This window comes from Glycine max, chromosome 17 (assembly GCF_000004515.6).
Source record: "Glycine max cultivar Williams 82 chromosome 17, Glycine_max_v4.0, whole genome shotgun sequence".
Classification (NCBI taxonomy): Eukaryota; Viridiplantae; Streptophyta; class Magnoliopsida; order Fabales; family Fabaceae; genus Glycine; species Glycine max.
The window spans coordinates 3,330,078-3,347,017 of record NC_038253.2 but is presented as its reverse complement, the minus strand read 5'-3'; the positions used below and the strand labels follow the sequence as shown (position 1 = coordinate 3,347,017).

Genomic DNA, 16,940 nt, shown 5'->3' with positions numbered 1-16,940 from the left:
CTACATTTTTTTTTTCACTTTTACTTTTTCATTTATTCTTCTAAAACTATTAAATATCATCCATACATGTCTATGATAATAGCATTCCTTTAAACATCCGGTGATTAAATCAGACTCAAAAGTTGCTTTATCCTCAATCAGGCGGGGTTGTGATCCTGCTCATGCTTGCTTCAATCTAATTTCGGTGATCAAATAGTCTGAAGATGAGGGGGGTCAGTTCTCTTGGAGCCATGCCTTCCGAGAGGCTAACCAAGTTGTTGATCTTTTGTCTAAACTTGGATTGTCAATTAATTCTAGCTCAAGATTTTTTTTTTAATCTTATTCTGTCTTTTATTATAAATGTTGTAAGGGCTGATTTAGCCTCTGGGTTTTAATAAGAGTTTTCTTGCCGGAGCTTTAGCCCTATGCTTCCACCAAAAAAAAAATAGCATTCCTTTTTTTTTTAAAAAAAAAGGATAACATTCCTAAGGATATCATATTCCTGGAAATGTAATTCCTGAAAATGCAAAACAAACACCTTTAAAATGCCAAATCATGGAGTGACAACGAAGTACAGTATCCTCTGATGAACAAAAAAAAAACACTAAACTAAAGGGTGAAAATATGGAAATTAAAAAAATATATAGTGCAATTTTTCCTTCAAGATCCTTTCATTGCTCCCCGTTCATTAGAAACAAGAAAGTCGGATCATGTGTGTGAAATAGCTTTTTTTTTTTTTATCAGTCATTGCATGAAAGAGCAAAAGTTAAGTAATCATCTGTACGTCAGCCACAGCAAACAGATACAGGGAACTGCAAAAAAAAAAAATACCTGCGGAAGGCTGGGCAAATATAGGGTTTGTTGGGACTAATGAAAAAAAGTACAACAAAAATATCCACCACTGTTAGAAAAGAAAAGGGTATATAGATCGTCCTCAACAAAACCACAACTCTGCTATCTCTTGCTAATAATTCTTCAAAATTATCTAGAATGCATGTAATCAAGTCTTGTTCAAGATTCTCCAGCTGGGAAAAAATGGACAGGAAATTATCCAGTGGCCTTTACATACAAACTAGAGAAAATTATCAAGCTCATTTTGCAGATCCTGTATGGATTTCAGATTAATGATCTGGATCTCTTCACTCGTGTATTCTGATTGTAGTAGGGATTGAACTTGGGTATGGGCTTCAATAATATTTGTCCTGCATGAACACAAGGAGAAACAGCATTAAGATCGGTATGATTCTGCATAACTAGAAAGTAACAAATTCATAAACCCGGGGATAATATAAACCAACATTAATAGGTTGGTTCTGATAATCAAGATGCACTTTTCAAGCACAGGAATACAGAAAAATGTTTAAACTGTAATCCTATATTTTACATATTAACTTACTTTATTGGCTTGAAAAGTATTGTTCTTGTTGATGAATTCTGTAAATAAAGCTTCATCCTATCAATCACCCCCGGCAGTTGCTCCTGAATAGCATTCCTGACCTATTAGACCACCAAACATCAATTTAGCTCGACAAAAGAATGGGATTCACAAACCTGATTTTAAAAAACTCATCTATCCATAGATGACTAAGTTAATAAAATAGATTCCACAAATCAAGATAACGCAAGGAACATTGTTTTCTAATTTAGTTTGTGCTCTCATTTAGACGTGACATCACTAATGTAGATGAGTTTCTGCAAGACCACAAGTTCTATGAGAAAGGGCATTTTCGTTGGCCAGTGATGAACAATATAATACCCCTGAAACAAACATTCAGCACCTGTGCTTTATCTAAAGCTACCATGCTTTACTTATTTTATACATGAGATTGGAGCCACTGATTTTTATTTTATTTCTAATTTAGTTTGTGCTCTCATTTAGACGTGACATCACTAATGTAGATGAGTTTCTGCAAGACCACAAGTTCTATGAGAAAGGGCATTTTCGTTGGCCAGTGATGAACAATATAATACCCCTGAAACAAACATTCAGCACCTGTGCTTTATCTAAAGCTACCATGCTTTACTTATTTTATACATGAGATTGGAGCCACTGATTTTTATTTTATTTTTAATTATCAACCAAGGGTAAGAATTCTCTTATTAATTAGACTAGATATTCTGTAGTTCAATGAAAAAATAATGTAAATAATTCTAAATTTCTAACTAGTAAATGACCTACCTTTTGAACAAGTTCAGCCACCTTATCTGGAGTAGCAAAAGCCTGATCCTTCAGAGGTTTGGCCATAACTGACTCTAGCTTTTGATTCTGACCACCTGATGATAATGCAACTTTAACTGCTGTAACCTACGAAAACAATATGAAAAATCTCGTAAAAATATTTCTCTTTATGAAGATGATGGAAAAAGTTAAAAATATTCAGTGACTGTTATCAAGAAATGAAATATTTCAAATGTGTTTATGACACGAGATTTGCAGCATCCAAGTAACACAAATTTGTACTAAGAACCATATATATTTACAAGTGCCTTTGCTTTAAAGCCAAGGATCTGTTTTTGGTTCACCAGCTGGCAAAGTAACAAATAACTTGTTTACAGACAAACCTTTGTAACGAATGAAAGCAAAGGATCCACAACAAGCTTAGTAACTGACATGATGAACTCCTCACAAGTGGCTTTAAGGCTCTTTTCCAGCTCCTGAAAAAAAAATGTCAAAGGCGCTAGATAATGGTCTAAATTAGACAATGCAACATATGGAATAAAATGATTAAAGAAGAATCACTGAAGACGAGGAAAATTTTGATCACATATTGGTCGACTAATTATACATGCAATCACAATCCAATTAACTTTGAACTTAAGGCTTTCAAAGGGCCCAATGCCAAATTTAAACTTTTCAACTTTGAGAGGGGTTACGTCTAACCAATGTTTCTAATCTAGTTTTGCATAAGGAAGGATGAACAAACTGAGAACATAAAACCAAAATATCAATGAGAGGCTTGTTTTACAAGTCATTTGACCAAACCATATTAATCCACAAAATCACAAACCTTCTTTGTGTCAATTTGATTTTCTAAAACTCTTGGAGACAGTGTCCTCGCCAATGAAGTTGATCTTGACCATTCAAATAGAGAGGCTTGACCTCTTAGAAGTCTTCGTAGATGCTCCTGAACCATATTCCAATATTGATAGAGACATAAAGTATTAGTGATACTAAAGCTAAATCGACAAAATAAAAAATTAAATCCTAATCATGGTACGACAATATTAGTAGCAAGATAAAAAAAACTCTTTACATACCATCCACATACTGATTGAGAACTTTAACATAATAGATCAAAGGATATGTAAATCAACTAGATTAAGAACAAGTGGTTCTTGTAGTTTATAACATCGTTGGTAATTTTACTTCCTGAATTTCCTGTGTTTGCTTTATAATATCTATTTGGTGCACAATGACACGTATTATTCTCTTATGGAGCAAAAGCTATGCATCTTGAAGTGAATCTCCTCACTAAATTTGTTTTGGGATTGGGTCCTCCAATTTGCAGAGGAATTGGGCTGGCCCTACTGCTTCCGTAGTCTCCTTAGTTTCTTTTCCTTTGTTCCATTTTCTTTTCTTTTTCAGCCCTTTAAGATATCTTCTTCTTACCCAGGTATACTTGTTAACTGTTTTTTAAAATAGTATTTCTCCTAAAAAAATACCTTCCTCTTAGTAATTAGTACATTTAGTCAATGGTTCCAGGCGCAGGTAAAATTACAATAATATCTCCTCTTCTATGCAAAGTTATATAGGCTTCCTTTGATAAGAAATTAAGAATCATGATCATACAAGAAGAAGCATCTTATCAGAGTCCTTAACATAACAGTAGAGGAATTCCCACAGTTCCAGACACTTTTTTCATAACAATGAAGTTGAATTATGTGAAACAAACTGATGAGGATGCACGTGCTTCTTATTTGAGACTTATTCGCCAAGTTCTTTCTTTTTCCTCAAATTACATGGCAATAAGATGGTAACGAACAATGAAATGAGTGCAAATTGACAAGTGTTTGAAATCAGAACAGCACTGTATTGAACTCAGCTCACAAAAATATATTACTGGGCTAAGAAACACTAACCAGCAAATGAGAGAAATCAAGCTCCTTTTGTGTGACTGAAAATTCAATATTGAAAGGAGCAATCTGGAAGACCAAAAAATGATTACTCACAAATTATATAAAATCTACTAAATAATTACACAAGAAAGTCTGACAGGATTACCTGCTCCCTTAAAATTAAAAGATGCTTTATAAGGAAGAGCTGTCCGTCCATTTGTGATGATCTCTTTGCAATTAATTTGCTTGCTTTCTATGGCAGACAAGATGAATCAGCAAACATAAAACAAGCTAGTCAAAACAAAATCAATTATTTCTGTATCCTTCATCCTTTTCTACTGTTTCTCTTTCCAGTTCAAATATGTCTTTAATTGAAGAAAAGAAAAAGATAATATGGCCCAATACAGGTTATCAGATATTTACTTCTTAATAATATTTATATTACATTAATATGATCATGATATAGACCAGATAGCTTATTTTTGCCTTACCTGAATAGATGTTGAGCAAACTTCCACTGCTTCCTGATTGAAATAACAAAAGCCGATTGTTAATAAAATATTCAAAGGAAGAGAATACCAGGTGGGGGGGTAAAAATAGTTAAAAGTGAAACCTCTAATACCTGTGCTAAACCCGTGAAAACTGCAGACTCTAAACAACGATACAACTTTGAAAGACATGATAGAGTTTTCTCCAGGGGTGGATACCATGTTTTAAATATATCTGGGTTGTCATCAGTCTGCAAATTTAAAGCAATTTGCAAATTATGAAAGATGGAAGACTAACAATTTTCGAATCTAGATCTATTTAAATAAAGCAATTTGTCAAACAAGTGAGTGAATGAAAATATCCAGCAACAACCACTAAATAAATGTGAGTCTGGTTGAGGTCTCCAGCATGTGAACAAACAAGAAATATGCTACAATCACACAGTGCCATGCATGCATCTGTGCAACAAGCATGTGATTATCAAAGGAAAACCAGCATGTAATAGTCATCAACCCATCATTAGTGAAAAGCAGTCACGGCTGAATTATCTAAACAAGAAATAAAGTTTCAACGAAAGACACTTTACAGGATTGATCTCAGAAGTACTTTCAGCAGATCTCTTCAGCTTTTCAGGGTAGTCCAAGTCTTCATTAGTAGGCATGTAATTCGCTATCTGTAATAAGATAAAGAAATAAGGTTTCAAGAAACCAAGATATTAGAAAAGAAATTTAAATTATTATAACGATCACCACAAGGAACTAAATTAAAACAAATAACTAAGTCAGAACATGAAAATAATAATAAAATAAAAAAACCAATAAGTAACCTACCTCATCCCGTATATGAGTCCGAGCACGAAATGTCAACCGCTCATGAACATCTGCTAAAATTCTCTCAAATGTAGGACGAAGACCAGCTAGTGATTCACTCCTCCTACTATGCTGTTCCCCCAGGACTTCCATTTTAAGTATATCAACAAGCTCACAAAGAAAATCAATATTTGTTTCATGAACAAGTTTGGGACGCAGTGTATCATACAGATATGTTGACCTGGAAGCAAAATTGATGAAATCATGAGTTGCAAATGCTATACACATACTGAGTGTATGGAAATTTTGCTTTTAAAAAGTAAAATTCGCATTAAACAATAAACAATAGACAATAAGAAAGATGAACTTGCAAGCCAAGAAGTATAAAAAAAACCCAAGGAAGGAGCCCCCATTGCAAGTTGGGCATGCATCAAGCACTAATGCTCCTTCACTTCCCTTGTCAAACACTATTTGGATATATGAATGCTTCTTCTGTTCAAAGAAAAATAAACCAAGTATTCTTTTAACAGGAATACAAACTTACAGAGGATCCATTAATGGAGCTAAACTAGAAATATCCTTTGAAGAAGCTGGGAAAAAATGATCAAAAAGTTGATGTTCAAGTTGACAGACCTGCACTTTAAATTACAATCAATAAGATTTCCTTCCATAAAGATATGAAGCAAGTAATATCATTGAAACTTAAAAGTTCACATCTAGCATAAAAAAAAAGAGAATAATTACAGTACCTGTATGAGATATGCACATCCTGATCTAGTCAACGATGGCAAAGACTCTTTCTTGGCAAACTCAGATATTCGCCGCTGAACTATAGCTCTTATCTTCATGGAATGAAACAAAGAATCTTGCAATCAGTTGACTTACTAATATTGAAAAAAATATACAAACAATATACAATGACCAAGCATGTAAGTTCTCACCAAAGAGAGGCGTTGCTCACAGTATAGTCTGTGGCATTCTGCCAGAATCTGACCATATTCTCTCCTTGAAGACCTGCTTTCAATCTCTTCAAGTAGTGGCTTAAGCTGCAAAACTTACATTCTTAATCAGCTTGCACAAAGGAGAGGTAGAGATATGCTGGAGAAAAGCTTATTCATTAAAACTAACCACTGTCTTTTCTGTCCACAATAAACCTTCAAATCCAAAGATTTATGTCAAATGGAAAGGCTTACCTCACTTGCTGCTGCCTTGAACCGAACATATATCACGGATGCCTCTACTCCCTCAGAGATAGATGCTTTGCCACCCCCACTTCCACGGATTGCTTCCTGGACCTGGTGTTGAGATACATACCAAATTACATTATAACAGGATTTGAAATACTTGTATCCTTGTAGAATACATATATGCACACATATTATCCCCTCAACCTGTTAAATTAACTTCACCTGAGAAGAGGCACCTTTAAGAACAGCAAGTACATGAGAACGCATCATGCCCAACGCTCGAGACTATAAAAAAGAACAATGTTTCCAAATTACTTAAGGTTTAATATTTATCAAACAGGAGAGATATCATAGGACAGACTTCTAGCCATAGACAGAAGATCAAAAGTAGAACAAACAGTTTGCTAAAATTAATTAACAATTCTTAGTAGTAAAACTTATATACCTGGAGTTGCCGAAATTTAAGCAAGTAAACACTAGATTCTGCATACTGTGGATTGTTTTCAACATACCTAAATTAAAAGATAAAAAATGTAAATGATCACATTTATTGTTCAACTACAAAGCAGATAAAGCCAACGTTAAATCGTTTGTGACATTCTATACACTGAGCATGACAAAGTTACGAAGTACTAGAATGAAACTGGATTTTTACTCACGAGATGCATTCATCAAGTCGTTTGAGAAGTGGAAGAAAGTTTTCATTTCCAACGTTCATGTTTGGAGAATAAAAATTGGTAGCAACCTGTACAGAAGAATTTAAACAAACCATATACACATCACTTATAAAATAATAACTACTTGCACTTTTGTGCAACTTCTGAACAAAACAAAGACCTCTAAACTCTTTCTAAAGAATATATATACAACATGTAACACTGCAAAAGCATGTTGAATGAATATACATGGAGATTTTGAAGGATTAAAGCAGCAGAACAAATACTTTATTTTACAACTGTAACACTGAAGAAGTGGTAATTATATCAATTAAGTGCTTGTAGTACACAATGTCTTTACACACACACGAAAAAAAAATACAATCTTCACAAGCAAGAAAACAAATGTAAAGTAAGTATGATAATAGAAATTTCAAAAACTAAAGAGTACAAATGAATAATGATTAGCATGTAACATCTCAGAAATTCATAGTAAAAGTTCAGTATATCTCAAAACTTAATTCATTAAAAAAGAACTAAAAGAATCATCAACTTGATGCAAGTCTGAGTTTTTCAGTTTTACAATGTCAGTCAACATGTGAAAGTGATCCCTCTTTTATTACACTAGTGAAAGACAGGCACTCCGTATATCATAAAGAAATATTGGAGAAAAGAAAGATAGAATAGAAAATACAAAATGAGAAGTTACAGCAATTAGTTTTGATGAAAAGGAAGTTAAAAGAAAAAGAAGAGAGAATAAAGTTTAAATAAAATATGAAAATAAAATAAAATAATTACAGTATGCAGTTAAAGGGGTAAAATAGTTTTAAAAAAATGGAAACCCAAATTAGGTACTGTCTTTATTATTGTTATAGATTATAGATGTTCCCCAGGAGACAACTAGTCTTAGCACTCATTGTTGCTCTGTCCTGAAGTCCACCAAATGGCACCTTTTCAGTAGCAGATATTATTAGGTGCTAGAAGCATATAAATTTGTATGTCCTATTAGCATGTTCACATCCTTCAAGATGTAACATGCTATTAGATCATTAAACCAAAAAAAAAGAGGAAAAGATGGTAAACTAAATCAAGAAAAAGATCCAGTCAAGCCAGCAGTCAAACCTTACATTCTCCAGTTCATCAAAGTAATTGAGTTTACTACGAAGTGCTTCAGCAAAATCAATTAGTCTTTGTTTCTCTTGTAGCTGTAATAGGAAAAAAAAAATTGTGAGCAAATCAGTTATTTCAGCCAAAGAAGAAATCTAAGGCAGCTAAGTAAGCCTAAGAAAATATCATAGGCTTTCAACTTCAAAATAGAAATAATATATCCAAAAAAAACGTGTTGTGTTACTCATTCATTGCTTCATACTAAACCATTTTTTTTACCACCATGCATGAAGGAAAATGAAGCCAACCAACCTAAAATCTCCAGTTCCATCAACTTGTTTTCCTGATTTATTAGTTTAACATATACATTAACCTACATGGTCTATTATTAAAGGAACAAGAGATCACTGGCAAACATAGCCTACAGTATAAGTTTTGCAATCATTCCAGCCAACACTTCAAAAAACTGAGAATTTATGTGATAGGTAACAAAAGCATACCAGCCTGTCACATGCATCATGAAGTGTTTTAGTCTTTGTAGCTACTGCTTGATGCTGCAACTGTAGCTCGTTGAACAAGTCTAGGGTGTCATCAACCTGCACGAGATCAAGTCGTCCAAATGGAAAACCGAATGAGAAAATAATAGTCACCAAATTAGATACCCGCAACTAACCCAGTAGTAGAACAGAACTAGAATGAAAATGACCTGTTGGAGAATTTCATCACATGTCTGTATGCGATCTGTTAGAGTGTTCACGTAATGTTGATACTTCTCTTCTGTCTACAATTGGAGACTAAGTTAAGAGTCCGCAATCAAAATAAACAGAGTGTTACACAATGTCGGCATAACAAGACTACTAAGTACTGACCTCTGATTTCATGGCAGATTCAAGATCCGTAAACCATTTGTAGAACTGCATCAAATTCAAAGAAAAAAAAATAACACTACATAAAAAAAAAAAAACTCACGTCAAGCATTCAAAGCCACAAACCAGATTGCGCAGACAACTTACCTGATTGGTATTGACCATAACAGTCTCAATAGTACCAGAGTCATCAACGGAACTATCCTTCGTTTTAACAGACAAGGCATTGTCTTGTACCGACGCATTCTCTTGAGCCTGCAAATGCAAATTGCATTTAAATTGATTCAAGAGAATAGCAATTACGTGTAAATGGCAAAACCTTACCAACTTGAGAGGCAACGGTCGCTCAGAAACGGCGTGAGAAAGCGATACAATCGCGAATTGTTGCTGCTCTGTCAGAGGAGCATTCTGCAAAACACAATTCACTTCAAAAATCAAATCGAATCGCGGCAAACAACATCGCCAGATCTGATCCGTGGCGGAGTGAGATTTAATTGTAAGTAAAAGAGATGAATTAAGATGATGTGATAAGAATTGAATGCAAATGCAGTTGAAAAATACGAGATCTATACAAATCGAGGTAACTAGAGCGAGGAAAGAAGATAAAAACACAGAAATGGAAGCGTGATTTGGGGAATAATCGTTGAGGAAGGAAACCTGTTCCCAAGTGGAAGCGAAGTTGTAACCCTTGGAAATGGCAGCGGAATTTGGATGGGATTGAGGTGGACCTCTGCTTCCCATTTTCTTCTGTCTGTCACCGCTTCGCTCTGCTTCTTCCTTCCTTACATAACAACGTACACACCTCCCAGTTTGAGTCTTCCTAACCAAACGCTGCGTTTTGTTTCTCAGCTTAACATAACTAGTGTGCATTGCAAGGTTTGCCGTCTTATTACAATTTAAATTTAATTAATTAAGTTTACAACAAAATAAAAATATTTAAAAGAAAATAACTTTTAAAGAATGTAAATATGTTCCTCAAATTATTTACATCCGTGGAAAATATTGAAATATAGTATGACGTTGATTTGTTCACAAATTTATTCATCTATTGAAATATTCTAATTAATTAACTAAATTTGTTGCCCACAAGCTTTCATTTATTTTAATATTTTATTGTATTTGATTTAGTGAATACAAATTAAGAAAAATGGTTTTTTAAACCTCATTTCTTAATTTTAGAAACACGTTTATCTCCTTTCTTTAAGTAATAGTAATAAATAAAAGATAACTCTTATTCTTTATCAAACAATGGGTCAATCATATGCCTTTTGAGCCCATTGAGCTCATCCTTTCTTCTTGGACGAATTTCTCTCAAAGTGAGTCGCCGAATCTCAAAAAAAAAAAAAAAATCTAAATATAGAACCAAATACAATAATCAGTTCTGACTGGCTGACTGGTTGGTTAGCTTACTAATTCATTGGTTGAACTAGCATTAACACTGTTTTTAAACCCAAAAGACTATCATTTTCACACATTAAATTGATTGTTTTTTTTAAAATGTAAGAAGAACGAGATGATATAACCTCTTCTTTTTCAGAACAGAACTGATATGTAGTTCAAAGAATCAAAAGCCACCATAAAACTTTGGATGGGTGGATCTCTAGTTCACTGTAACTGACTCTACAGAAATAACTACAAATTTATTAATATCGATATAACAACATGCCAAGAAACGAACTGACAAATATAGTGTGAGGGGCTTCACAACTCAACTAAAAAATAGGGGGCACCAAACTGACATATATTGAAAATTTTGATACTGGATACTTGCAAGTTGCAAGTTGAAAGTCAACTGGTACACCTTACAAAATGATATGCAAATAGGAAAACAAAAAATTCAAACATTCTGAAATCAGTTAGTCTTTAACATCTGAAACTCCTTCTGCACAAATCTGAAACCTTGCTTCGGCTTCCGCTAAGCAAGGAGAACTTATCACTTTACAGATCCGCTCTTCCCCTCTCCCTTTCCTGAGAGCTAGCCTGTCATCAAGAAATTAATTAACATCCAGGGTAAGAACAAGCTCAAAGAAGAACCAAACCTAACATTTCATATTTGCAGTTCATACCTCGTAGTTGTGGCATGAGCCATAATGTTGCCTCCAATAGGCTTGATTTGAGGTCCCGCAAAGACTGCAGAACCATCTACTTGTGAAACTACTTGGTTTGTTATGACAATAGCCACACCAAACTACAATTAGAGAATCAGAAAAAATTATTAACTCCAAAGTCCAAACTGATTATGTATATTTACCAAGAAAAGTCAAGCATGGTATGTTCTATAATTCAACATCCTAAGCCAGAATCTTGAATTAGTTTAACCTAGAAGGTTAGGTGCACTGTCAGCCCAACTAGGAGTTTTACCTCATCTGCTAATTTCTGAAGGCTCCTCAGGAACTTTGCTAGATGCATTTGCCGAGCTGAAAGCTCCCCCCTTCCAGAGAAATCTGTCCTATAGAGGGCAGTAGCACTGTCTACTATCATTACAGCAAATCTGTGTACATAAAATCAAAATGTAAGCCTTAAAAGCATTTTTTTGGCTAGCCAAACAAAAAGAGTTTCCACAATCAAATATCGCTAGTTGAGGAAAATCTTACAACTCTAGCCTAAGAAAAAAACATGAAGGAGTAAAACACTTCAACTGGTAAGTGATAAAGCAAGATGAGAACAAATAATTAAGGTATCATGCATATTTAAAAGGATCATTATGTAGAATTTGACGGATCTTAAAAATATTGAGCAAAGGGAACCATAGCAAGTCACACCTAGTTTCCACCATCATTGAAGCTGCTTCAAGCAGAAGCCGTGATTGATGATCGGTATTGTATGCTCTAGCATAAGCAACATTTTCCAATACATCAGCACCATTCAATCCAAACCTGCAGCACTAACAAACATTAATACTGAATGCATTGCACAGATCACATACAGGGTAGCAGCAAAATCATATCAAGAATCATTCATTATATTTATTATACCTATCTGCTATCTGTAAGAGTCGCTGAGGCCTAAATGTGCCCTCAGCATCTATGTACATAGCTTTACCCTCCCCGCCTCCTTGGTCTAGTGGCAACTACAACATCAACAAGTTGTGAGAATTAATGTTTCTTAGTGCTGCAGGTAGATATGAACCAAAAGTTTAACAAACTCAAATTTTAAAACTGAATGCACCAGAGCAACTGTTATTGAGCATGAAGATGTAAAGAAGCTAAACTACTTACTTGGCAAGTGACACAGAGAGTGTGACACAACTGAGTCTTCCCAGACCGAAATTCACCATATAACTCGGTGATAGAACCAGTCTCAACTCCACCTGGTAGAAGAACACATATCAAAGTCAAGACACTACTTCAATAGTGAAACTCGTTATGTTTCAAATTCAAATCCACACATAAAAAAAGGTCTTAATTGTTTCCAATTCTGACCCTCCAATATCTTGTCAAGCTCTGTCGATCCCGTGGTTATCTGAATGATTGCATCGCGCTGGGCATGGAGTTCACTAGCACTGGTGAAACCCATAGGCACCAGCTTAGAAGCTGTCAATGAACAACAGAAAACAAAACATCACAACACCCTCACAATTATGAAGCAATAGGCAATGAGGGAAACATAGGTGAAGGTGTTTGCTTACCTGCTTCAATTATCTTGTCAACTTTAGCTTCACTGATACCTTTGATTTGCAAAAGATCTTTCCTGGGAGTGTAAGCAACGGATTCAACGGTGCAAATTCCCGCGTCTTTAAGCTTCTTAACGTCCGTGGCGGCTATGCCCGATGCCTGAGATCATAATTAAGTATAACGGTGAAAAGAGGGTTTTTTTTGCCCTAAAATAATTATGGGTGTGAATTCGATGCGGAAAAGGCGATATCGGGGAAATTGGATAAAATGGGGTGGGAGAAATGATGAAAAAGAAAGGGTTTTTGAAGAAAAGAAGTGAAGGGTGAGTGTTGAAGATTAAACCTGAAGTTGCTCGACGGGTAAAGGGCCATGTTGTATTTCTTCAGCTTCGTCTTGTTGTTGGGGGCGTTGCTGCTGCTGCTCCATAGTTGCTGCCATCATTCTGATTCTGAAAGACCCCTCAAAGATTCAATTGTTGAGATGAGATGGGTGAAAGGGAAGAACGAAAATGTGTGGAGTGGTGTTGTGTGGGGGTGAGGATTCAAAAGAATTGGAGGGGCGCCAAAATAATATATTTCTCTCGATCCCAAGAAGCTTACACCACAAGCTTAACAAGAGAGATTTAAACCAAACCAAAAAATAACTTGTTTTTTTTTATATACTTCAAAAAATAAGTAAGTTAATTAAGTGAAACGCGCACACAAATGAGGCCATTTTTTTCTTCAAATGGCCCACTTCACAGATAAGTGGCCTTCTTTTGGCATTTGCTATTATCAATATTTTTTTTACTAAATTCATCATCTGAGGTTTGTTAATTTTTATTAGCAGGAAGATTTAAACCCACAACATATTTATCTCTTTGCTTATATTTTTTCTTTCAAGTCACCTTATATCTTCTCTTAATAGACAATTATTATTTTCTTAAAAATTAGTAAAATCTAAAAAGATCAAAATTAATAAATATTTTAAAGAAATAAAATTGAATTTAACTATATTTGTAGAAATTAAAAGCATAATTAATTATTTTTTTAATTACCCGAACTTGGCACATCTTTTTGCTTGTTTTTTAAATATTTGATAGATCTTTATTGAAAATTAGTTAAGAATTAATAATTTTTTAGATTATTCTATGAGAAAATGATACTCATATTTATTACTTTATTGTTTATATGATATATGATGATTTATATATTTCTATGAATTTGATGTATTTAAAATAAGAAAGTGAGATGTATTCAATTTTAATTTAAATTCGATTAAATTTAAAAGATATTTTAATTTAACAATATTGAGCATATATATTCTTATTTCCTTACTTTATATACTTTCTCGCTTTCAAAAAAACAAAATCAATCAGAGGTAGCTCATTAGTTTTTAGTTGGATAATAACTATTAGCAAGTCTATACGTGCTTATAAATTGTCTTAAGAGTTAGTGAATCGAGTCTTTTTTTTCTTCTGAATGTTAGTGAATCGAGTTCGTCATATCAAGCTATCATTTCTTTTTACGAGTCAGTTTATTAATCCATCAATCTCATAATTAGTAATTTTGGTGGGTCGACAAATATTGTTTTATAAAATCAAATTTCTTATTTTAATTTAATTTAATTCCTTAATTTCAAAACCTTTATTTTTCTCATTACAAACTTAATTCCTATTATTTCCAATCTCTTGAATATTTTTCCATTCACAACCCTGAGGTTACAGTAAAGCTCACTTACTTTTCTAAATTATATATTTTCTTATCTATTTTAATTATTTTCATTTTTTAAATAAATTAATCTGCTAACTCACCAACCTACTATAAAAAATCGTGAGAGTTGACTTACTCAACCTATTTTTCAAAAATATTCAATTCCACGTCTTTAGAGTTCATTTATTTGGTGCATTGAAAAAGAGTGAATAATTTTGAAATGAAGTATGGAGCCTGCATGATAAATTTCAACTTAAAACATGTTATTGATCACATGGACATGTTATTTCCGCATTGAAAAAAAAAATCCTAACATGTATCACTGTTGATTTGATACCTTTATTTACCTCATACTGATCAAGTTGCTGACAGTACACAAAAAACCATATACTTAATAATAAGCAAAGACATTAGTATAAAGTAATAAATGCAGGTTGTTACCATATACTATATAACGTTAACACTTAACAGCACATTGGATGAACAAGGTTCACTCAATTAAACTAGTAGTTTTGTAATGGCAAGAGCATTACTACAGAGTTCAGAGAAGTAACGATTCCTCTCAGTAAGAGGAGAGGTAGAATCACTATCCCCACTTTGCATGTCCTTGAAGCCATCCTCACATGTCTCAGCATCAGACATAGCAGCAGAAACCAACGTGTCCACTTGGTCACAATCTCCATCAGCAAGTGCTTCTTTGGAGTCCTTCAAGTTCTCTATGGCTTCTGAGTATTCCTCTGCACAGTCACTTAAGCAACGTGACGCGTAAATGATGTTGTTGGAGCCATAATTGGCAGCAGAAGAATTGGACTGCAGCTCATGAACATAGGACAAAGTGTCTGCAGCATATGTTGTGCTCAGATTCAATGCAATCTCAGCAAGCACTTTTAGATCTGATGTCTTGCTAGCAGGGACTGATCTCAAGGTAGAAATGCATAGTTCGAAATGGAGGGTGTGCTTGCAGGTTGCTGTGACCAAATCCTCTCCTCCTTCTGTGTTCAGTGGCCTAGCACATTGACCCAGCAAAACAAAACAATTCATTAGCAAGATTGGCAGAACCAAGCATTGGTCAAGAGCTTTCCTTGATGCCATCTCTGACTCTGATAGTTTAGGGGCTGTGGTAGATGCATATATAATGTTGTAACCAAATTAGTTGATATATATTAACATGGTATTGGTATAATATGGTTGAAAGATAACTATATGCCTTAAATATTAATCAGATTTTCAATCCTCAAGTTTGCGTCCATAGAATAACTTTTGTTGGGAGAGATAAACTCTTTAAACAAATTTTCAGCGACTCAAGAGATTAGTCGTTAATTCTCGACTAGAATATCCGGGTTAGGAAAAACCAATTGATACACAAAGACAAATTTAAAACTTAAATAAATGTGTATCAGCTACTGAGCCATTTAAATTAATACATGCCAGATATGATTGCAAATAGAATAACACTTTTTTTGGCAGGTGATTTTTGAATTATTTGGCTACGTTTCTTTATGTTTGTCGGAACAGGCGTATGGTGTATAGATCATGACAGCTCTTAGTCTTTGGATTCGTTTTGTCTCTGAGGAATAAAATAGAATTAGCCAATCGGCCACAAGTACTTGCCTAGTTGCCTTATGTTTCTAAAGACCATACACTTGTTCGTGACAACTACCTAAAATTTGATTCAACATGGAGTTATTTTTTTATTATTTATTTACTGTAGTTTGCAGGTAAAGTAATTATAAAATTAGAATCTTGTAGGCATTTTTTAAAAGATGATTTGTGTAGAATGGTTATTTTTCTTTCCGAAGATGACAGGGTGTTTTCACAGCGAAAGGTATAGGACTAGTTCAGTATTTCTCGTTAATTTAGTCATAGGCTTTATCCCTGTTCATCAGGTACCTCAACCGGATTCTACAGTGAATTTGAATTGAGGTACTAATCATTGTTAAACTCCATAATTGAATTAATAACATCTTTAATACTATTTTTCTCCAATTTTAGCTTGGGCTACTTTATAAAATTAGTAATTTAATAAATTAATAAGATAATTTTTTTTTAAAAGATCCTTATACATTGCATTCTAAAGTTCTAGTATCACGTTCACCAACTGCAACAAAAACTATAGGGAGAACACCATCCATTGACGACGGCTGTCGGAGCCTCGGAGGTGTCGAGGGTGAATTTTGAAGTCTGAAGAGAGGAGAAAATGCTAGGGGTAGAGAGAGAAAGAAATAGTTTCTTCTTTTTTGAATTTTATTTCAGTGTGCTGTGACGTTTTGATTTGTTGTTGATAATTGTCATATTTTAGGTAATATGATTTAAATGTTGACACCTGTGATTTCAAGAGTTTTTCTTATAAATTGTCTTTAATTTTTGAGTTATTTGGTAGTTAAAATATATTTAAATGTTTTGTTTATAATTTGAAGGTTTATTTAATTCTATATGATGGAAGGTAGAAGAAGTGAAAAATATTTTTGGAGCAGTGAGGAGTTGAT

At 34.0% G+C, this 16,940-nt stretch overlaps 3 protein-coding genes across 3 annotated transcripts; all 3 read right to left on the bottom strand.

The window, feature by feature from the left end:
• Window positions 1-821: 821 nt before the first annotated feature.
• On the bottom strand, window positions 822-10,034 carry LOC100776485 (conserved oligomeric Golgi complex subunit 3). The gene is made up of 25 exons (XM_041011334.1): window positions 9,807-10,034; window positions 9,474-9,557; window positions 9,297-9,404; window positions 9,153-9,197; window positions 8,990-9,064; window positions 8,784-8,879; window positions 8,304-8,381; window positions 7,180-7,265; window positions 6,966-7,032; window positions 6,743-6,805; window positions 6,527-6,628; window positions 6,275-6,379; window positions 6,083-6,175; window positions 5,878-5,966; window positions 5,355-5,574; window positions 5,111-5,197; window positions 4,658-4,774; window positions 4,527-4,559; window positions 4,202-4,288; window positions 4,060-4,122; window positions 2,988-3,104; window positions 2,542-2,634; window positions 2,159-2,284; window positions 1,376-1,476; window positions 822-1,181 (listed from the first exon to the last, which is right to left on the bottom strand). The coding sequence occupies exons 1-25, from the start codon at window positions 10,017-10,019 to the stop codon at window positions 1,052-1,054; spliced, it is 2,478 nt and encodes an 825-aa protein (XP_040867268.1). The 5' UTR covers window positions 10,020-10,034; the 3' UTR covers window positions 822-1,051.
• An 835-nt stretch (window positions 10,035-10,869) lies between these two features.
• On the bottom strand, window positions 10,870-13,397 carry LOC100820307 (DNA repair protein RAD51 homolog A). Its single transcript, XM_003550987.4, has 9 exons — window positions 13,106-13,397; window positions 12,778-12,922; window positions 12,572-12,682; window positions 12,368-12,459; window positions 12,125-12,219; window positions 11,912-12,025; window positions 11,511-11,640; window positions 11,216-11,337; window positions 10,870-11,129 (listed from the first exon to the last, which is right to left on the bottom strand). Exons 1-9 carry the CDS (start codon window positions 13,202-13,204, stop codon window positions 11,006-11,008), a joined length of 1,032 nt encoding a protein of 343 aa, XP_003551035.1. The 5' UTR covers window positions 13,205-13,397; the 3' UTR covers window positions 10,870-11,005.
• Window positions 13,398-14,918: 1,521 nt separating this feature from the next.
• On the bottom strand, window positions 14,919-15,805 carry LOC100785210 (putative invertase inhibitor). Its single transcript, XM_003550543.4, has one exon. It carries the CDS (start codon window positions 15,544-15,546, stop codon window positions 14,953-14,955), a length of 594 nt encoding a protein of 197 aa, XP_003550591.1. The 5' UTR covers window positions 15,547-15,805; the 3' UTR covers window positions 14,919-14,952.
• Between the last annotated feature and the right edge of the window lie 1,135 nt (window positions 15,806-16,940).